This window comes from Anomaloglossus baeobatrachus, chromosome 3 (assembly GCF_048569485.1).
Source record: "Anomaloglossus baeobatrachus isolate aAnoBae1 chromosome 3, aAnoBae1.hap1, whole genome shotgun sequence".
Taxonomy (NCBI): Eukaryota; Metazoa; Chordata; class Amphibia; order Anura; family Aromobatidae; genus Anomaloglossus; species Anomaloglossus baeobatrachus.
In genome coordinates, this window is record NC_134355.1 from 39186781 (window position 1) to 39210014 (window position 23234).

The 23234-nt window shown below is 48.0% G+C and overlaps 1 protein-coding gene across 1 annotated transcript in view; it reads right to left on the bottom strand.

Annotated features, from left to right (window-relative positions):
• Positions 1–7582: 7582 nt before the first annotated feature.
• The window catches only part of KCNK2 (potassium two pore domain channel subfamily K member 2), a 180926-nt gene continuing 165274 nt past the window's right edge, over positions 7583–23234 (bottom strand). The window contains exon 7 of the mRNA XM_075339137.1: positions 7583–13373. Coding sequence (XP_075195252.1) covers positions 13056–13373 — 318 coding nt within the window. The 3' untranslated portion in view covers positions 7583–13055. The remainder of the gene's footprint in view (positions 13374–23234) is intronic.

Here is a 23234-nt window from a genome sequence, read left to right on the forward strand (position 1 = left end):
TGCAGAGGACAGGAGGGTACAGTGGCAGGGTTGTGGGGCTCTGGGTAGAGGAAAGGAAGCCTGCCTTTCTATCCCTCCTAATGGGGAAATGCAGCGAGGAAATCCCTGACCTTAGCTACACAGACGCTGTCATCTTGTGTAGCTGTTAAACTCTGTTTTCAGGACCTGTCACCTATGGCTCTGACCCTGCCGGTATGAGCCCTTAAAAGGACTGATAGAAAGTGCTATCCCTAAGCTGTCCAGCGCTGTGTATGGAGCGTACACAGCAGTATCGGCGATAGGAGCTGCGCCAGTGATGTCTGACACCAAGGACGCAGAAGGCAGATAATGGCGTGCTGGAGGAAAATGTCCGTTTTTATAATGCAGGGACATGTGACATGGACATCCTATCACACATGCCGTTGCTTCTCTGGCTAAAAGTCCACTTAGCTGTGTGTGTGTCTGGGATTGGCTGACATGCTGGCCCGCCCCACAAGACGCGCACGCTTAGGGAAGGAAGACAAGGAAAAAAAAAAAAAAAAGGCGATCGCCATTATCCATACAGCAGTGATCTGAATGCGCTGTTCCCGCACACTATACACTGAAATGTCATAATAGTGTGAGTCACAGAGTGACTTACACTATTACAGCGGAAAGCCAGCTAGGAATTAGCTGTTTTTTTGCTGCTAGAACCGTTCTCGAACGCATCTAGAACTATCGAGCTTTTGCAAAAAAGCTCGAGTTCTACTTCGATCTAGAACAGCCCCCAAAATCACTCGAGCCGCGAACTGGAGAACCACGAACCATGAACCGCGCTCAACTCTAGTCCCAACCCCATGTATAAGGCAAGAAATCCCACTTATTAAACCTGACAGGGCACGCCTGTGAAGTCAAAACCATTTCCGGTGACTACCTCTTGAAGCTCATCAAGAGAATGCCAAGAGTGGGCAAAGCAGTAAGCAAAGCAAAAGGTGGCTACTTTGAAGAACCTAGAATATAAGACATATTTTCAGTTGTTTCACACTTTTTTGTTAAGTATTTCATTCCACATGTGTTAATTCATAGTTTTGATGCCTTCAACGTGAATCTACAATTTTAAGAGTCATGAAAATAAAGAAAACTCTTTGAATGACAAGGTGTGTCCAAACTTTTGGTCTGTACTGTGTATGTAGATATATATATATATATATATATATATATATATATATATATATATATATATATATACTAGCTATAGTACCCGGGCGTTGCCTGGAATAGTAGCTGTCTCTCTCCCAGTCTCTGTCTGTGTGTCGTCGCGGTCTGTCTGCTCTTTGTTTATTTCTTTCCTTGTCTGTCTGTGTCTATCTCTCGGTCTATCTTTCTATCAGTCTATCTGTCTCTATCTCTTTGTCTCTGTGTCTGTCTCTGTCTATCTCTGTGTCTGTCTCTATGTCTGTGTCTGTCTCTCTCTTTCATTGTCTGTCTCTTGCCCCGTCTGTCTCTTGCCCCATCTGTCTCTTGCCCCATCTGTCTGTTTCCCCGTCTGTCTCTTTCCAGGTCTGTCTCTTTCCCCGTCTGTCTCTTTCAAGGTCTGTCTGTCTCTGTCTCTATCTCTCTTTCTTTCCCCATCTATCTCTTTCCAGTTCTGTCCCTTTCCCAGCTCTTTCTCTTTCCCCGTCTGTCTCCCCGTCTCTTTTCCTGTCTGTCTCTTTCCCTGTCTGCCTGTCTGTCTGTCTCTTTCCTTGTCTGTCCCTATTTCTCTGTCTCTTTCCCCATCTGATTCTATCAAGGTCTGTCTCTTTCCTCATCTGTCTTTGTCTGTCTCTCTGTCTGTCTCTTTCCCTGTCTGCCTGTCTCTGTCCCTGTCTGCCTGTCTCTGTCTGTCTCTTTCCCCATCTGTCTCTTTGCAGGTCTGTCTCTTTCCCCATCTGACTCTTTCCCTGTCTGTCTCTGTCTGTCTCTTTCCCCGTCTGTCTGTCTGTTTCCCCGTTTGTCTCTGTCTGTCTCTTTCACCGTCTGTCTCTTGCCCCGTCTGTCACTTGCCCAGTATGTCTCTTTCCCCGTCTGTCTCTTTCCAGGTCTGTCTCTTTCCCCATCTGTCTCTTTCAAGGTCTGTCTCTTTCCCTGTCTGCCTGTCTCTGTCTGTCTCTATCTCTCTTTCTTTCCCCATCTGTCTCTTTCTCAGGTCTGTCTCTTTCCCCATCTGTCTCCCCGTCTCTTTTCCTGTCTCTTTCCCTGTCTGTCTTTGTCCATCTCTTTGTCTGTGTCTTTTCCTGTTTGCCTGTCTCTGTCCCTGTCTGCCTGTCTCTGTCTGTCTCTTTGCAGGTCTGTCTCTTTCCCCATCTGACTCTTTCCCTGTCTGTCTCTTTCCTCGTCTGTCTGTCTCTTTCCCCGTCTCTCTGTCTGTCTCTTTCACCTTCTGTCTCTTTCCCCGTCTGTCTCTTCCCCGTATGTCTCTTTCAAGGTCTGTCTCTTTCCCTGCCTGCCTGTCTCTGTCTGTCTCTATCTCTCTTTCTTTCCCCATCTGTCTCTTTCAAGGTCTGTCTCTTTCCCTGTCTGTCTCCCCATCTCTTTTCCTCTCTCTTTCCCTGTCTGTCTTTGTCCATCTCTTTGTCTGTGTCTTTTCCTGTTTGCCTGTCTCTTTCCCTGTCTGCCTGTCTCTGTCTGTCTCTATCTCTCTTTCTTTCCCCATCTGTCTCTTTCCCAGGTCTGTCTCTTTCCCCATCTGTCTCCCCGTCTCTTTTCCTGTCTCTTTCCCTGTCTGTCTTTGTCCATCTCTTTGTCTGTGTCTTTTCCTGTTTGCCTGTCTCTGTCCCTGTCTGCCTGTCTCTGTCTGTCTCTTTGCAGGTCTGTCTCTTTCCCCATCTGACTCTTTCCCTGTCTGTCTCTTTCCTCGTCTGTCTGTCTCTTTCCCCATCTCTCTGTCTGTCTCTTTCACCTTCTGTCTCTTTCCCCGTCTGTCTCTTTCAAGGTCTGTCTCTTTCCCTGCCTGCCTGTCTCTGTCTGTCTCTATCTCTCTTTCTTTCCCCATCTGTCTCTTTCCAGGTCTGTCTCTTTCAAGGTCTGTCTCTTTCCCCGTCTGTCTCCCCGTCTCTTTTCCTGTCTCTTTCCCTGTCTGTCTTTGTCCATCTCTTTGTCTGTGTCTTTTCCTGTTTGCCTGTCTCTGTCCCTGTCTGCCTGTCTCTGTCTGTCTCTTTCCCCATCTGTCTCTTTGCAGGTCTGTCTCTTTCAAGGTCTGTCTCTTTCCCTGTCTGCCTGTCTCTGTCTGTCTCTATCTCTCTTTCTTTCCCCATCTGTCTCTTTCCCAGGTCTGTCTCTTTCCCCATCTGTCTCCCCGTCTCTTTTCCTGTCTCTTTCCCTGTCTGTCTTTGTCCATCTCTTTGTCTGTCTTTTCCTGTTTGCCTGTCTCTGTCGCTGTCTGCCTGTCTCTGTCTGTCTCTTTGCAGGTCTGTCTCTTTCCAGGTCTGTCTCTTTCCCCATCTGACTCTTTCCCTGTCTGTCTCTTTCCTCGTCTGTCTGTCTCTTTCCCCGTCTCTCTGTCTGTCTCTTTCACCTTCTGTCTCTTTCCCCATCTGTCTCTTTCCCCGTCTGTCTCTTTCAAGGTCTGTCTCTTTCCCTGTCTGCCTGTCTCTGTCTGTCTCTATCTCTCTTTCTTTCCCCATCTGTCTCTTTCCAGGTCTGTCTCTTTCAAGGTCTGTCTCTTTCCCCGTCTGTCTCCCCGTCTCTTTTCCTGTCTCTTTCCCTGTCTGTCTTTTTCCATCTCTTTGTCTGTCTTTTCCTGTCTGTCTCTTTCCCTGTCTGCCTGTCTCTATCTGTCTCTTTCCTTGTCTTTCTCTTTCTCTGTCTCTTTCCCCGTCTGTCTCTATCAAGGTCTGTCTCTTTCCTCATCTGTCTTTGTCTGTCTCTGTCTGTCTCTTTCCCTGTCTGCCTGTCTCTGTCCCTGTCTGCCTTTCTCGGTTTGTCTCTTTCCCTGTCTGTCTCTTTTCATATCTGTCTCTTTCCCCATCTGACTCTTTCGCTGTCTGTCTCTGTCTGTCTCTTTCCTCGTCTGTCTTTGTCTGTCTCTTTCACCATCTGTCTCTGTCTCTCTGTCTCTTTCCCTGTATGTCTCTGTCTGTCTCTCTCTGTCTGTCTCTGTCTGTCTTTCTCTCTATCTGTCTCCCCACCAACATCATATACCTCACACGTAAGCTTCTTATACTAACAATGTGCTTTGTACCTATAACAACCAACCACAGCTGCTATTAATAACCTGTAGTTCCAGGCTCCATTCACTTTAATGGAGGCATGTTTTTTGGAGAGTAACTGTAAAGCGTGGCGTTAAATTTTCCTGTCAAAACATAGTCTACGACGTTCCCTGGGTCCCATGAGACATCTGTGCAAAATTTCATGATTGTAAATGCGACGGTGCGGATTCCTTTAGTGGACACACACACACACACACACACACAATACACACACTCAGCTTTATATATTAGATGTTTATATATATAGTTACGCTACAACCAATTGCAATAAGCTTATGTCAATGAATGAAGCTTCTAGTTTTTTGCCCTTTAAACTAATTTGAACAGAGTGTAAAGGGGTACTTTGCACGCTGCGACATCGCTAGCCGCAATAGTACCCGCCCCCGTCGCACATGCGATTTCTTGTGATTGCTGCCGTAGCGAACATTATCGCTACAGCAGCTTCACACACACTTACCTGGTCGTCGACGTCGCGGTGACTGCCGAACAATCCCTCCTTCAAGGGGGAGGTGCGTTCGGCGTCACCGCGACGTCACCGCGACGTCACTAAGCGGCCGGCCAATAGAAGTGGAGGGGCGGAGATGAGCGGGATGTAACATCCCGCCCACCTCCTTCCTTCCGCATTGGCGGTGGACGCAGGTAAGGAGATGTTTGTCGCTCCTGCAGCTTCACACACAGCGATGTGTGACGCCGCAGGAGCGATAAACAACATCGTACAGACATTATGGAATGGAGCGACGTGTCACCGATCACCGATTTTTGACGTTTTTGTGATCGGTGATCGTCGCTCCTAGGGTTTACACATTGTGAGAGAGGGGTAGCAGGAGGCAGGGACAATGCTGTGCGCTGTGCTGTGAGTGGCGAGGCTCTGTGTGACAGCTGTTGAGACTATGTGTGGCGAGGCTCTGTGCGATGGGCAGTGGGGTTCTCTGCGGCAAGGCTCTGTGCAGTGAGTAGTGGGGTTCTGGGCGATGAGGCTATGTGCATTGTGTGGTGGGGCTCTGTGCAGCAGGCGGTGGGGTTCTCTGCGGCAAGGCTCTGTGCAGTGGGTAGTGGGGTTCTGAGTGGCGAGGCTATGTGCAGTGTGCGGTGGGGCTCTGTGCGGCGAGGCTCTGTGTGGCAGGATGTGAGGCTATGTGCGGCGGGAGTTGGGGTTCTGTGTGACGGGGTTGTGTGCAGCGGGGCTCTGTGCGGCGGGCAGTGAAGAATGGGCCATTCTAAAGATGTTGGCGATAAGGCCTTCAAATAATGGCACCCAGAGTCAGCGTGTGCCCAGATCTCGGCTTGTCATTGAGCCGATAACTCAATTTGCGCACGTGTGGCGCCCTGGACTAGCCAGGTCATCACAGGTACTGCAACAACACACCCCACATCCCGAGATAGGCACATCAGTCACACACAAATCCTTGTTGCCTCCCTCCAGGGGCTGATGTCCACACCAGGTGGGGTGGAGCCAGGCGATTGGCCCCACCCACTGAGGAGTTCACAGTCCTGGAGGCGGGAAAGGAAGTCAGTTGAGTTCGGAGTTCAGTCGAGGAGTGGAGTGAGGTGGTAGGAAAGGAGCAGACTGACGGTGTCCGGGTACGTGGCCCGGGCACATAGAGCAAGGTTGGCAGACGGTGGTGGCCGTCTGCAGGAGAGGCCGATCAACGCGGAACCGAAGGACCGGGGTCGGGCGGTGGCCCGCCGGTACCGAACCGGGGAGCGAAGAGAAGCCAGCACAATCCGGCAGGGCCTGCGGACCCCGACCAGGCTGGGAGTCGCCGTTAAACTGGTCAAATCCGTTAGCGACCGGAACCTCCGGGGTTTCCTAGCAGCAAAGACCCGATTGAAAGCAACCGTCCAAACAGAGAAAGGGAAATACAGCTACCGCCACAGCTAGAATTCCCAGGGCCAGAGCCTGCGGGCAAAAGGGCTAATCCGGCACATATCCAAGCTGGGGAGCGGGTTACCGGTGGGAAGCCATCGGAACCGAAGATACACAACAGGTGCAGGGAAAGGCAGCCACCACCAACCGTCCGGGAGTAACCACAGCAGCCGGCTGCGGGACCCGTCCATCCAGCCGTTTGTTTTACCGGAGACTCTGTATCTATTCTTGGCTGAGTGAGTACCACCGTGCCCCTGCGACCCTGTACCTCGCCAACCCTGCCTCCCCGTCACCTCACCGGGCCCCGGGACAACCAATCCCTACCCACGGAGGGGGGAAAACAACATCCTAGCTGCTCCCTGCCATCGTTCCCGGGATCCCCGTTATCAGCAGCAGTGGTGCTCATCTTCACCACGACCCGTGGGTGGCGTCACAGACTACATCCCCAAACCAAACCACCCCTTTCACTAACGGGCGAGGAGCACCGCTCGAGTCCCCGGATCCGGCCCTCCGCTCGAGCCACCGAGCAGCCGCAGCAGAAGCAGCAGCGCCGGACCCGAGCGTTAGCGAGCCCAGCGCCCTCCCCGTCCGCGACATACGCACTGACTCAAGCCTCTATTTCTTTCAAGTGCGTTCCACCGACATCTTCAGAATAGACCCTGCCGCAGCACTCACTTTCCTAGCCCAGAACAGCACCTGCTGCAGCCCCAGGACAGAGCAGCACCCGCCACAGCCTCGGCACAGCGTCGCAACCTGCAGTGAGCATCTGGGCCCCCCCTGCACCGCCAGATTATAAAACGGACCCCATATTTATTTTAGGTTTTTTTCTCTCTAAATTTGGGGTGCGTTTTAGAATCCAGTGCATTTTATAAAACGAAAAATATGGCAAGTGAAAAATGGATGATTGCTGGAGGTTCCATTGCTAGAGTCATCTGAGATCATAAGGACCGGGGTCCTAAATCCACCTGTGTGATTGGACTGTTAGGCCCTGTGCGCACGCTGCATTTTTGGTGCAGTTTGTGGCCCAAATCTGCATGTCTATCGTTAATGCCAGCAAAGTCAATGAGAATTCTGAAGTGCGGTGCGCAGAAGCAACAGCAGCGCCGGAGACAGCAGCTCCGGAAACAGCAGCGCTGAAGACAGGTAAGTATAAAAATACTTTATTTTTATGTGACCTGTGCTTCCTCCAGTACGTGTCACACTGATGTCACATGGATCACATCACTGTGCGGTCCGTGTGACACCCGTGCTGCCGACAGAACACGGACATGTCACCATGTGGAACACACAGACGTGTATGCTCGACACTGATACACATTCCATGTCAAAACAGGGACGTGTGCGCAAACCCATTGAATTTAATGGGTCTACGTGTGTCCGTGTCGCCAATATGGGTGGAAGCGGGTGTTACACGCACCGGAAACACGGATGTGTGAAGAAGGCCTTATATACAATGCCTCTTACTATGGTATCCATTAAATGAATCAACCAGAGCATAAATCATCAGTTTTGTAAAATATAATTTAATAAAATTAAAAACTCTTCCATGAGTGTTCCATTGTCCATGACATCATCAATGTCCACTTTGTATTTCCTAATGATACATTTTACAGGCATACTCATAATCTGCGTTACAATCTCGGCAGTTACAATACTATTTGCACATGTTCCTTGTGCTGTGCTCATTAATTCAGCCTCATACGTGGAAGCCATGTTGCCTCTACAAGACAGGAGTTAGAAAACAAAAATGAGCAAACACAGAAAGAAAAAAAAAGAAAGTCAAGCGGTATTAACAGTATTCTGCCCTGTAGATATTGCTCATTCTGAATGCTACAGCTCATATTGCATGATGGATGTCATCACCGGACATCTTATTGCAATGTAGCTGTCCTCCGAGTTGTTACTTGGAGACTCGTTGGTTCATACTTGGAGCCATTGGATTGGTTTGTTTGTTCTTGTTACTTTTCTTGTGTTACCGTCTGTCCAGGATTTATTAGATAAATTTGCATATTGTTGTCAGAAAAAGTCCCAGAATGATATTTTTCAGAATATGCATGAAGCCTGTTCATAATATTTGTACTCACACTCCAACATTACCTTTAAACTTGACCTACCACGTGCCATAAATGTATTTTTTTAATGTCTGATATAAATGCCGCTGTTCTCCTGAATACGGCGTGGTTTTCCTTTTGTTCCTGCGCCTCTCCGTTCCTGAGATATGGCCCCTTTACACTATATATAAATCTACTCTCTTCAACCAAGTGGGTGGGGTCTTGAACTCTCCACTGTTCTTAAGGAACATGCCTAGTTGGCTAAAAAAGACTAGATTTTTACAGTGAAGACAGGAGCATATCTCCGGAACGGAGAGGCGCAGGGACGAAAGAAAAACATCGCCGGATTCAGGAGAACAGCGGCGCTTACACTGTTTGAAAAAAAATACATATTTATGGCTAGTGGCAGGTCCTCTTTAAGCAAGGGCTAGTCATATATAGATTTATTTGAAGTCCTAAGGTGATAAGTACAGTGCCAGAGATGATACCACTTCTCATCGAGGGTCGGATCGAGACCTTTAAGACAGGGGTCAGTTTTTAATTGTGTTAAGTCTCAGAGGATCACCATGGCCATTTACTTTCTGATATAATTTGTTAGGCCTGTTTCAGACGTCAGTGATTCTGGTACGTATGTGGTTTTTTTTTTATACGTACCAGAATCACTGACATATGCAGACCCATTATAATCAATGGGTCTGCGCACACATCAGTGATTTTTCACTGACTGTGTCTCTGTGTGGCGTACACGTGTGTCCGTGATTGCCGCACGGAAACATGTCCGTTTTTTTCTGGCATCACTGATGTCCCATGGACCAGACTATGGTGGGATCCGTGAAACACATACTAGAAAAACACGGACAGTGAAAATAATAAACATTTTCAACTCACCTTCTCCAGCGATGCTCTGTGCATCCCCCGCTCTCTGCAGCTTCCTGGCCGGCTCATGAATATTCATGAATGCAGTCAGAGCCGACCCGGAAGTGTGGCGCCCCTGACCTGGTCAGGCACCACTGAGTACTGCACCCATGCTGGGGACAGTACAAAACAGGTAATCCAGAAGGCTGACCGAGGTGTGACTACACAGGCGCATAGTGATCAGGTCTCACACATGTACCTTTGGGAGGACCCCTGGGGATCCCAGGAGGGGGCGAGGCCTCCATCTCCACTCAAGGGGTGTGGTAGAGAGCCTGGTTGCTAGGTGACGTAGGCGGGAACAGGAGTGAGGAGTGAGCCGAGAGGAGTTGGGTAGTGAAGTTCAGGGAGAGCAGAAGCCGACCCTGGAGCTCGACACAACTCTGACAACGTACGCGTAGTGACTACCGACGGGGGAGAACGGTCACCTGGTAGTGCTGCCCGAAATCCACCCACGGCTAAAGAGAGAGCAACGGAGTGGGGAGTAAGGAGACTGTCAGGGAGTTACCAGGCCCAACCGGGTAACAGGTCCCAGTGCAGGGATAGATTCACCTGTCCTTTGCCAAACCTGCATGAGGGGGCACTTTACACCCCCAAGACAACACCACAGAGTCCGCAGCCACGTAGCAAAGTGAGGGCCCATAGCTCACAGGAGGCAAGCAGCCGGAGTGACCTGGTCCAGGCTACAAGCAAACGGGCCAAAAGGAAGGGGAGAGAGGCACCAGCAACTTCCCTGGGCGACCCCAGCAGGGCTTCAAGCAGGGGTTACCCCAAAACACAAAGGGCTAAGGAAGGCGGATCGGTAGCCACCCTCATCAGTCAGCCTGAAGGACACCTGGTTCCAGCCTGGTTCATCCCAGCTACGCCCGGGTTACTCACCCTGCCACCCTCAGTGAGTAAAACCCTTGAAAGACATTCTGCTTGTGCGTGTGAGTCATTCTGCGACTTGTAGTTCCACACATCTACACGGGGCCCTGGGGCATGCCTCACTCTCAGGAGGCTATTACAACTGACTGCACCCACTATCGGCCCCAGGCACCCCTAACCTGCAGTGGCGGTCTCCACTGACCGCAATTCTGAGAGTGGCGTCACGACAATCAAAATAGAGGATTTCCTACCTGTGACAAGATCCAGCCGCATGGAGTCCCTGAAGGTAATGCACAGCTGCACCGACACCGCACCTCGGGGCCCCACAGAAGTAGCTGCAGAGAGCGGTGGGCGGACGCTGCAGAGTCAGAGAGATCAGCACCATGGAGAGCAGGAACGGGATAGGTGAGTAACGTCCATGTGCAATCACGAATCACGGATTGCACATGGACAACCACCGTGTGCCGTGAATCATGGCACACGGAGGGACATAGGCGTTTTTTACACGTCAGTAAATAATGTCTGTGTTTTTTACTGACGTGTGAAACAGGCCTTAGAGGAAGCCCAAAAATCCCTGTCTTTTGGGCCCCCAATAGTCCCATTGATTGAAATCTGAATGCAACCCGTTGCATATTCTGGTATATCAAGAAAGTAAAAACTTTTAAGGGGTTATTAAATTACATATTTATAAATTATTGTGCTTAAAATTAGTAATTTAAACAACTTACTATGTTTCAATTATGCCAAGATCCCTGATCTTTAGTAAACCCCTTTGGTCTTGAATTCAGAAACTCATCTTCTGTCTCTTTTAAAGGGAAAGTAGGCATCTTCTTCCTCTTTATCCCCATACTTATGTCCCTAATTCCAGAAATACCTTCTCAGCAGCTGACTTCCCTACTTGCTAATAGAAAATAAAGGGAGTATCCAAAATGAATTAATATATAAACAAAATGAACTGACTGGGCAAAATTAATACATTTTATACCTAGTATAGGCTCCGAGGGGGCGGGGAATGACACAGATGCTAGGAACACCAATAGGAGAACATCTGTGTTATCGCCCCTCCCCTGAGAGCACACATTATTGAATATATGTTCTTAAATTATAACATAACATAACTATATATTTCTAAGACCAAAAAGTCTAGTTCATGACTTTTTGGTCTTAAAAATAATTTCAGGGATTTTTTTTTTCTAATCAAATTAAGACCCTCTAATTCAAAGATGATCCATAAATTGCACTACACTGTATCAAACCAGTGTAAAATTAATAAAGAAGCTAAAAATGACAGCTCTGTGGCTTTTAAATGGATTGATCATCACCCAAACTTTGGGACAGAAGTTGAGATAACAACACAGGTTCAACCAAAACAATAATGGCCGTCTCTATTGTCGTTGGCCATGGATCCTAACTGAAAGACCATTGAACATAAATGGATAGGATTTTTATATTAAACCTCTTTCCTAAATATTTTACTACCACTAGAGGCTTAAAGGGAACTTGTCACCAGATTTAGCGACTATAAGCTGCGGCCACCACCAGTGAGTGGGCTCTTATATACAGCATTCCAGAATACTGTATATAAAAGCCCAGGCTGCGCTGTAGAACGTAAACAAACACTTTGAAATACTCACTTGGGGGGGGGGGCGGTCTGGTCCGATGGGTGTCACTGCTCTCCGATCTGGCGTCTCCTCTCTCTGGTCTGGCACCTCCTCTCTGCTGCAATCTCTGTCCTCCTTTTACCCCGCCCAGTGTGGATGATGTGTCTACATTATCCACCCAAGCCAACATTGCTATTCCTGCGCAGGCGCACTATGATCTACCCTGCTGAGGGCAGATCAAAGTACTGTAATGTGCAGGTGCCAGGAAAGGTTAGAGACTGCCTGTGCATACGCAATACAATACTTTGATCTGCCCTGGGCACGGCAGATCAAAGTGCACAGGACCTTAATGCCGGCTAGTGGCCGTAGGATGCGTCATTCACACGGGCCTCAGAGGAAGGAGGATGGCGATCGCCGAAGAGAGGAGGCGCAGGACTGGAGAGCAGCGGCACGCATCGGACCGGACCACCCCTTAGGTTAGTATTCTAAAAGTTTTTTTACGTTTTACACAGCCGCAGCCTATAGTCGCCAAATCTAGTGACAGGTTTCCTTTAAATAAAAGTCAAGTAATATTATAGAAAAATTTGGACTGTTGTAAAAATCAGGTGTATCCCTCTCAACAGTCAACATTCTTTGTTTGGGTCAAAAGGCAATGTTTTACCTGAATCAGTTCCCCCTCCCTTATTTCCTAAGATTGTTATACCCGTGAAAGGGAGGGGCAAACAAATGTTACCACCCCTGAAGAACATATAAAGGGACAATGTCAGTTGGGGGTCTCACTTTCCTCTTGACACCTCTATGACAATGTGTACCCTAGACTACCCGTGGAGAAATCTAGGTCATGGCATCAATGACGGCTACATTTATTAATTAAATTAGCAATAAGGGTTTTAATATCGCCCCTTTCACCGACGAAAGAGAAAATAAAAAACATAAAACTGTTTGTTTTCCGCTTTTTAACATTCCACTTATGACAGCTGTGGCTTTAGAGTTCCTGACATCTTCCATCCTTTCCTGACAAGTGCATTGAGGCACCGTTGTACGCCCTCGTCAAGCAAAGTGGATTTGCCAATAAAATACATTCCTCAGGCCTAAATTAAAAAAATAACAGCTATGGAGGTTGTGTGTCTATGCGCGAATAAGGCACTGTCAGAAAGTTTTCTTAGGTTAAAGGCTGTACAGTATCTCGTAACGACTTCTCCAGTTACAAAAACATGAGTCCGCGGACCGTCCATTCCATTTGACAGTCAGATCCCAATTTCTAATTTTTTGGGTTATTTTTTTCCCCAAAAATTATTAAGATTATATTATATAACATTGCATGTATTATGGCACATTAGAAAAAAAAATAAAATAAAACAGTCTGGGCACCGAAAGGCATCAGACGTTGTGAAATTCAAGAGTCTTTTTGAACTACATATTGGATAGTTGTAACAGTGTTGATTTGTAGTCTTTGTCATTTTCCGAGCTCATGCAGGCTTTAAAAATGCTGGTAGTCTTTATTATGGCAAATGTAGTTTTTAAGCGACAGTGAAGTCGGTAGGCTGAGCTACTTAATGTTTTCAATGACGGCGATCTCTTCAGCAGCACAGTGAGGAGTCAAACCATTCAGGTACATGCTGTCGCATTTCGTCATCGAGGACAGCACCTCTTTCTCGCTGGTCAGGTGGTTGACCGATAAGGTTCTCTTGCAAGGAGTCATTTCTTGACTTGGACTCATACTAAGCTCTGCGGACAACTTTCGCTTGATAGAGGTAGCCCGTTGGAACTTGTCATAGATCTCCACACTCAGACGCCTCCGGGTCTCCTTGAATTCGGCTGTCACATTTGCTGTCCACTCGGCAGCGTGTGCCCTGAACTCCCCGACCTACGGAACGATAGACATGGAGATCGTGTAAGAGATTTGGTTTACCAACAGACATAAAATGGTCATCAAAGGAATCAACCAGTTTAGAAAACCCACATATTCTGATGCTTCAGAGAACCTAAAAAAAAAGCAAATACTACATGGCTGGCCCATTGATTTTAATAGGGACTGTGCAAATCACCTCTTCAGAGAGGAAGAGGATGTCACATTAGGTCTGAGGAAGTACCAAGCGAGCGGCGAAAGGTAAGGAAAGGGGAACCCTGTGTGACGACATGGACTCTCATGGGTTAAAGTTTCTTAACATTCAGCCAGACTATTGTTCTTATGTGTGCTAAGTCATGTTTGCTTAGCTATTGTATCTCCAGTCTCTTCCAGTAATCATTGTATTGTAGTTGTGTATTGATAATGTAATTACCTTAGTAGCCATTGTCTAGTCGGTGACTTGCCGACTCCATGTAGGTATACTGAGTCTTTATATGCACATCATTTAAATGAACATTATCCATGCAGCTTGAAATTCATCCAATGGGAGAAGCAATCTTGTCCAACCAATCGATGAGGACGCAGTGTATCCTAAGGGAAGGTTATGGCTATAAAAGGGACTTCTTTAAGCCACCAGGGTTGATGAAGGTTGATGGATCCAGTCTAAGCTCTTTGGAGCTGACTAGAGGATCAGGATATCTTATGGCTTCAATCTAGGGACTCCGGACCCGGTTGGAGACCATATCCACAGCCTAGGGATTTCGACTCCGGCTGCCAGGATTTTAACATCAAACCAGGACTACCTAAGGAGGACACTCAGGTTGGGACAGTTCAGTCACCTGTTACAGACTTTGCAGACCTCAGACAGCTTGGAACCTGTGAGGCATGGACATTCTAAATCCCTAGTGAGCCAGCGGAAGGGTGAGACTCTGTTGCCTGTTACATTTGTGTGTTTTGCTGGTTATGTGTTATGTGCCGTTAATTGTTTGGGGATCCAATAAAGTCTAATTATTGTGGTTCCCTCACCCTGTGTTGTCTGAGTAGTGTTACGCCCACGGTTAAGGAGGCCGGCGTTCAGTTGGGATGAGCCCTGAGCCACGCTGTCTTTCTAAAGGCGGCGGGATTTAGTGGACGAGAGCACCCACTGAGCCCCGTGTCTCCACACCCTGCATCTAGGGAAGGGAGAGATGGTGACCCCAGACCAAACCTACTGCTGGTCCCTGGGGTCCTTTGCCACTCTAGATAGGTTCCACACCTATGCGCCTAGCCGGATACCTGACCCTAGGTATCCCTTGTGCTGGGCCCTAAATAGGGAACGGGTGGGATGAGCTCTTTGTCAACCCCACTAAATGCTAAAGGAAGACACAAGGAGGACACATGAGGGAAAAATCACAAACTACTTATCGACAGATGACACAGGCAGGAGTTCAGCAAAGCTTCAGCAACGGTACTACAGATGAGTACAAGCCGCTTGCTTGTAACCAGAGCTAAAATGAACGGAATAATATCACCAGCACCAGTCCAGGGATGAAGCGAGTATTTAAGCACCAAGAGAATACTGATGATCAGCAGCTGGGTGGAAAGCAAGCTCCTGCTGAGTCCAAAAGGATGAGGGAGACAAATCCAGCAGGATTGCCTATACCAATGAATACTGACAGCAGGAACAATAGAAAGTTAGGAAACATTTGGCACAGCCAAACGCTGTGATCTACTATAGCCAGAAATCACATGACTGTCTATCACTTGTGACACACCCATGACAACATTCGAGTGCACTCCGATCTAGTGCCACCTATCAGAAGTAGGAATCCTAAAAAACAAAAATAAACCTTTTAATGAGCCTTGCCATGTAACTTAAGATAAAAGCCAAACCAGAATCTCATTTTGCCCCTCGTCAGTGCAATATATGAGATCTGATGGCTATGTGAGAGGCTAAAATTGGGAACCAATGGGCAAGTATTCTGCTTGTAGAGTAAAGATAAGGACTGTGTAATGCTTCAGTTTTCCTTGAAGGGCACTGGAGGGGAACACAATACTTCTCGATAGGTTCCCAAGAAAGGTACATCTGTTAATGGTCTCGGTAACAGGACAACATGACATTAACTTAGGGGACCTCAACCATTCAGGTGCAAACTTTTGTTCTCTAAGGCTGGATCTTCACATTGCAAATGCAAATCCGTGTCATGTTAGGAGGCTAATGTTTGCACAATTTTGATGGTAATATCTCCTTTTACCCCACTGAATCACATGGATATTGGCCACCATATACAAGTGTGCTGAAAGACCCTGACCTAATAGGACAACATGATAACGTATCTTCTATTTTAGGCCCCCTTCACACGTCCGTGATACACGTGCGTGTTTGGTCCGTTTCCGTATATACCGGAGACACGGCCAAACGTGCACCAATGTTATGCAATGTTTGAGGACACATGTACGCTTTTCATTAAGGGCCGTGTGTCCGTGTGCGTGCTACTGTGAAGCCCCGCCGGTGCTGTATCGGTGCATACCTTCAGGGACTCCACGTAGCTGGTGCTGGTCACAGGTAGGGAATCTTCAGTTTTGATCGTGACGCCACTCTCAGTATTGCGGTCAGTGGGGACCGCCACTGCAGGTTAGGGGACGCCTGGGGCTGATGGTGGGTGCAGTCGGATGTAGTAGCCTCCTGAGAGTGAGGCAAGCCCCAGGGCCCGGTGTAGGTTTGTAGTACCACAAGTCGCAGAATGACTCACACAGGCAGAACTGTCTTTCAAGGGCTTTACTCACATTTGATGGCAGGGTGAGTAGCCCGGGCGTAGCTGGGATGAACCAGATGGGAACCAGGTATCCTTCAGGCTGACTTTATGAGGGTGACTACTGACTCGCCTTCCTTAGCCCTTGGTGGTTTGGGGTGACCCCGACTTTTAGTCCCTATGGGGGTCGCCCAGGGAAGATGCTGCAGCCTCTCTCCCCCTTTTGTTTGCCGTTTGCTTGTTCCCCGGACCAGGCCACTCCAGCTGCTTGCCTCCTGTGACCTATGGGCCCTCACTGCGGTTACGTGGCTGCGGCTTTTGTGGTGTTGTGGTGTGGGCTTTGAGAGCCCCACACCGGCAGGTTTAGCAGAAGAAAGCTGGATCTATCTTCGCTTCGGGATCTGCCGCCCGGTTGGGCCTGGTGCTCTCTAGCAGTCTCCTTACTTCCCACTCCGTGCTTTCTCTCTAGCTGAAGCTGGCTTTCAGGCAGCACTCCTAGTTGACCGTTCTCCCCCGTCAGTAGCCACTGCGCGGGCGCTGTTAGACAGCATCAACCCCACAGGTCTGCTCCTCACTGAGCCCTCTAGAGTTCTCCTCTAACTGACTCACTGCTCCTCCTCTCCTGTTCTTGCCTACGCCACCTAGCAACCAGACTCTCTTACCACACCCCTTGAGAGGAGATGGAGGCTTTTGGCCCCCTCCACTATTCCAGTGAAGGTCAAGGCTTTTCCCCCTCCTGGGATCCCCAGGGGTCCTCTCATGGGTACATGTGTGAGACCTGATCACTATGCGCCTGTGTTCCACACCCCTGTCAGCCTTCTGGATTACCTGTATTGTACTGTCCCCAGCATGGGTGCAGTACTCAGTGGTGCCTGACCAGGTCAGGGGCGCCACACTACGTTTGTGTCTCCATTTTGCACTGAAGCATGTCCGTTTTCAGCACGCAACATGCAGCACGGACCCAATGAAAGTCAATGGGTCTGAGCGCACGCCCGAGTGACACAGACGCATCTCTGTATGCTCTGTGTACGTTTGGTGCTTTTTTCATGTGATGTCGGTCTTTTTTCTTTTTCTGTTTCGTTCTCTCCCTCAGTCCGTCGGTCGGTCTCTATGTCTGTCGGTCGGTCTCTCTGTCTTATCTGTCCCTCTCGCTGTCTGTTGGTCAGTTCCCCCCCCTCTCATACTTACCGTTCCCCGATCTCCGGCGCGGCGCTGCACTGCTGTTATAAAAGCTCCGGCGGCTTTTCATCTTTTGAAAAAGCCGGCCGCTCATTAATCAATCTCGTATTCCCTGCTTTCCCCGCCCACCGGCAAATATGATTGGTTGCAGTGAGACACGCCCACACGCTGAGTGACAGCTGTCTAACTGCAACCAATCACAGCCGCCGGTGGGCGTGTCACTATGGAGCAGAGAAATAAATAAATAAAAAAAACGGCGTGCGGTCCCCCCCTATTTTAATACCAGCCAGATAAAGCCATACGGCTGCAGACTGGTATTCTCAGGATGGGGAGCCCCACGTTATGGGGAGCCCCCCAGCCTAATAATATCAGCCAGCAGACGCCCAGAATTGGCACATACATTAGATGCGACAGTTCTGGGACTCTACCCGGCTCTTCCCAATTAGCCCTGGTGCGTTGGCAATCGGGGTAATAAGGAGTTAATGGCAGCCCATAGCTGCCACTAAATCCTAGATTAATCATGTCAGGCGTCTCCCCGAGATACCTTCCATGATTAATCTGTAAGTTACAGTTAAAAAACAGACACACCTGAAAAAATCCTTTATTAGAAATAAAAAACACTAACAAATTCCCTCGTCACCAATTTATTAACCCCAACAAAGCCCTCCATGTCCGGCGTAATCCACGGACCTCCAGCATCGCATCAAGCTCTGCTGCATGAAGGTGACAGGAGCAGCAGAATACACCGCCGCTCCTGTCAACTCCACGCAGCAAATGAGGTGAGTAGCGCGATCAGCTGCTGTCAGTCAGGTAACTCACGGCCACCGCTGGATCCAGCGGTGGCCGCGGGTAACCTCAGTGACAGTTCAGCTTATCGCGCTACTCACCTCATTTGCTGCGTGGAGCTGACAGGAGCGGCGGTGTATTCTGCTGCTCCTGTCACCTTCATGCAGCAGAGCTGGATGCGACGCTGGAGGTTCGTGGATTACGCCGGACATGGAGGGCTTTGTTGGGGTTAATAAATTGGTGACGAGGGAATTTGTTGGTGTTTTTTATTTCTAATAAAGGATTTTTTCAGGTGTCTGTTTTTTAACTGTAACTTACAGATTAATCATGGAAGGTATCTCGGGGAGACGCCTGACATGATTAATCTAGGATTTAGTGGCAGCTATGGGCTGCCATTAACTCCTTATTACCCCGATTGCCAACGCACCAGGGCAAATTGGGAAGAGCCGGGTAGAGTCCCAGAACTGTCGTATCTAATGTAGGCGCCAATTCTGGGCGTCTGCTGGCTGATATTGTTAGGCTGGGGGGCTCCCCATAACGTGGGGCTCCCCATCCTGAGAATACCAGCCTGCAGCCGTATGGCTTTATCTGGCTGGTATTAAAATAGGGGGGGGACCGCATGCCGTTTTTTTTTAATTATTTATTTATTTATTTCTCTGCTCCATAGTGACACGCCCACCGGCAGCTGTGATTGGTTGCAGTTAGACAGCTGTCACTCAGCGTATGGGCGTGTCTCACTGCAACCAATCATATTTGCCGGTGGGCGGGGAAAGCAGGGAATACGAGATTGATTAATGAGCGGCTGGCTTTTTCAAAAGAGGAAAAGCCGCCGGAGTTTAGAGAACAGCAGTGCAGCGCCACGCCGGAGATCGGGTAACGGTGAGTATGCGAGAGGGGTACTCCATTCAGTCACTCTGGTGATTAGCGGTCACCGGTGAGTCCTTCACGGGTGACCGCTAATGAGGATGCGACACAGACAGAGCCGCGGTATGACAATGAAGTCGGGTGAAGTTCACCCCAGTTCATTCTCTACGCGCGACTCTGTCTGCTGTCAGCGGATATGTATCTACGACATTGTGCATCACAAACACGCATAAATTCACACGGACAACACATACACATGTCAGTTATTTCTCTCACGCATAAACGGACAATCAACACGCACACACGGCTAGCATACGGCATTCACACAGGTGGCACACAGACACAAAAAAGGACACAAAAATGGAAAACGGACCCGAAAAATGGACGTAACACACGTGCGTGTTTTTTCACGGACGTGTGAAGGGGGCCTTAGATAGAGTGGCAAGGGTCCTGACCATGCAATAAGCTGTGTAATCTCACATCCATTCTGAGAATTGTAATAGGACAGAATTTGTCTTTTTGCATGTAAGTAGTTGTGATGCCCAAATAATGAACAACATTCTATAAAACTATAAAACTATAAAATGGGTCAGATCAATGGTGAATTTGGAACTAACAGCAGCTTTTATGTACTTTAGGTAAACCTTTTCGGCTCATGAGATGGAGTCGACTGCTGTTATAGTCACCTGCATAAGTATCGATCACTGCCTTTTAAAATGAGTCTATAGGGATAACTTTTACTAGTGAAGCCAGTGGTACGGCTGTATAGCTCCTTGCACAACAATAAAAATGATACCTGTCTTGTAGTAATCCGATATGCCATGGCTGAGAAATCGAGCTTTGAAGGCATATGCAAATTATCCAGGAAGTGCACTGGATGTTTTGATACAATGACACGCCCTCAGAGCACTTCCAGGCTAATTTACATGTTGCTTTAAATCTCGATTTCTCAGCGTTGCAACATCGGATTACCACAAGCCAGGTATCATTTTTATTGTTGAGCCACGACCTATAGAGCCATACCCCAAGTTTCTATAGTGAAGTCAACCTGACGTGCTGCCTTTAAGGGGTAACATGGAGCGATTCACAGCAAAGTGTGATTATTATTTCTGCATTATGTTTTATGCACGGTCTTCTAGGTACATGAGCATTAATGAGTGAAGCGTCATGATAAGAGAGGTCAGCAGAGTTTTTCAGTCGTAGGCGCAGAGTAAACCTAATCTATAATTATTATTTTCTAATGTCTTGTATCCAGGAATATATTAAATCAAGTCTTATTGAAGTTCTCTCCATCCCTTCTAACCACTCACTACACTTCATGATTATGGGAGCACTTTGTATTCTGATTGATCAAGAGAATTTCTGTTGCATTAGTGAAAATTGGATTCAATTTGTCCTCCGCACGCGGTGGTAAACAGGCTGCTATATATTCCAGGAAACATAAATGGCTGCAGAATTAGATCTCATTTATTTTCCATTAATTTAAAATATAATTCTTAAAGAACAGCGGCCGCTATATAAGAGATAGCGTTCTCATGTTTCCAACCCTTTGATTCAGGTTGGAATTATCTTTTTCTTTCCAGGTTTCATTTTTTTCTTTCCGCAAAAAATCCATAGATGACATAAGCATTGTGCACAGTAAAGAAGAAAATGTAATGCATAGGGTCCCTATAGGGCATGTTTTATCTCATAGAGTAATATTCACTCCATAAATAAATCCAACACTCAGTCCCACACTATCTCTCCCTGAGGAAGTCAGATGACGAAACGCGCGTCGGAAGGTGGCAGAGGAACTATACAGACTCTGCATAAGGTATATAATTTTGTAACATGTTGGTTTCACTCCACGAACACCAATATTGTATTTTGAGAATGGCACTTTACTGAACCTACATATTTTTATAATATGACCATCACACAAATATTTATTTATTAGAGTACTGATTTTTCACTGGAATATATATCTAATTTAGTATTATTTTAATATTTGTATTAAATATGTATTATGTATTTTAGGGATATCTATTTATTCAATTTATTTACCCTGTTGCCTAGATCTAATTTATTACCATTAGTGATCTTTTACTACCTTCAATAGTCTCTTTTTACATTAGTAATTTTTCGTCTCTGCCCTGATTTGAGTGACCCTGTTCTTATAAATATACTGTCCCTGGTAATTAAAAATTGTATTTAAAAATTCTTTTAAAAACATTTTTAAAATATTTTTTTTAATAAAATATATTTTAAAAAAAAAATGTTTTTATTGAATGGTGTTTGTGATTCCCATGTATGGCTTCCAGTTTTCCGCTCATACATGAGATCTTTTTGAATTTACTAATGTGCCATAAAAGGCACAAAAAAGGGCCATATATGTGACACTTTTATTTCTATACCATGCCCATATAATATTAAACAGCACCATATATTTCCCAGATAGCGCCATACAGTGCTCAGATAAATAGTCCAAAATAGTATCAAGAATATAGCTGCATATTGTGATGACTGTCACAAGGTGGTGCTACACACTACTTGTATGCAGTAAATGTAGGGGTAGTCAGACAGGCCAAACCAGGAGGACATGACAATACACGGGGTGCAGACAGAGATGAGGTTAAGATACAAGCTGAAGGTCAGGGTTCCAGGAGAGTAAATACAGAATACAGGGAGCAGGCAAGGACGTGGTCAGGAGGAAGTCCGAGGTCAGAGGCCGGGCAGTCACAACAGAAACAGGGAATGACAGGCATAGACAGATCAACAACAGTCCGGAGTCGAGAGGCCAAGTTCTGAACACTGAGCACCACGGGAGCCAACAGCAAAACTGTAAACAGGAAGTACAACTGGTGGCGTCCTGAGCTAACATGCTCTCTTTTGAAGCAGAGCAATCACCGAGAACGAAAAGCATCTGCGAGAGTACCTGCCAAGACCAGCGCAAAACCCAGTGCTGTGAAACAACCAGTAGAGCATTCATCCTGCAAAACGCTCTGCACCATAGGCAACATATACTGACTCTGCAGGAGAGCATAGCAGAACAATACAGAATGTTCTGCACATCGGAATCGTGACACATATGTTACATATAGAAATATGCTACTGTTTTTGCTATGCATTGCCCCTTTACTGATGCAGTTCCATAAATTGCCTCTTTAAAACGTATACACATATCACCTTATTAGTGAGATATGTGCCGCCCCCGTGCCAGCGGCTGCTCGGATCCGGATCGCGGTGGCTCGAGGAGTGTCCGGACCTGGGGGTCGTGCGGCCACTCAAATGAAGGGGGTATTTACAGGGGATTGTGTTAAAGTTCGTGACGCCACCCGTAGTATGTGGTAATGTAGAGTACCACCGCTGCAGTTGGGTGTGCCCGGGCGATGGAGTGGCGCAGTCAGGTGTTGGAACCCTCCATGGGTAGGGGGATGCCCCAAGGCTCGGTGATAGTGTTCGGGGAGTGCCGTGGGGAGTGAAGGGCTCACTTGCGTACTCACTCAGTCCATAACACTGACAACTGGATAAACCAAAGTTCTGGATACCACTGCCGCTGAGGGGAGCTAGTTCGGGTCCCGTTTCTGCTGGTGTTGCCTGATGATCCGTGACCTGCCTCCTGGCACCTTGTTTACTTCTCTGTTGGTCCCGGTAGTATGGAACTAGTCGGGTCCCGCTCCCCACTATGGCTAAGTGTGGGAGCTTGCTCTCAGGGTTCACGCTTGGGATTTTCTGGACCGTTTTTGGTGGAAAGTCCTATCCCCCTCGTTGCACTAGTACCCCGATTCTGGAGTGGGTGGAGAGCGGATCTTGAAGGTTCCGTTCTCATCGGGTAAATTGTCAGGTTGCCTGAAGCTACTCCCTGACCTAGGGTCCACGTACCCTGTCGTTCCCTGGTCCCAGCCCGGTGATGGTGCAAGCAGGGCCGGCGCCAGCACCCGGAAAACACGGTCAAATGCCGGGGCCCTGAGCTGCCGGGGGGGCCCACTCGCGGTGGCAGGAGTGGCGCACCGCTACTCAGGGGGGCCCGGTGGCCGCGCTGTCACCGCCCCCCGCCGAGGATCGAGCTTTCAAGTGCATCGGCATCGCAGGTGCCGATACAAGTGAGAGCAATGATTGAGCGGCGCGCTCCCTCTCTTCTCCCCGCTGTGACTGTCGGCGTTCTGACAGCTCTGCAGAAGACCGCGGTGACGTCATCACTGCGCGCCTGCTGAGAGGTCAGAGCGAGCGACAGCAATTGACGCGCCGAGGAGACGGATCAGCGGGGGAACAAGGAGAAGTGAGCCACCCCTCTAATGACACTGGGCTCCCCTGACTCACAGGCCGGCCACTACACAGC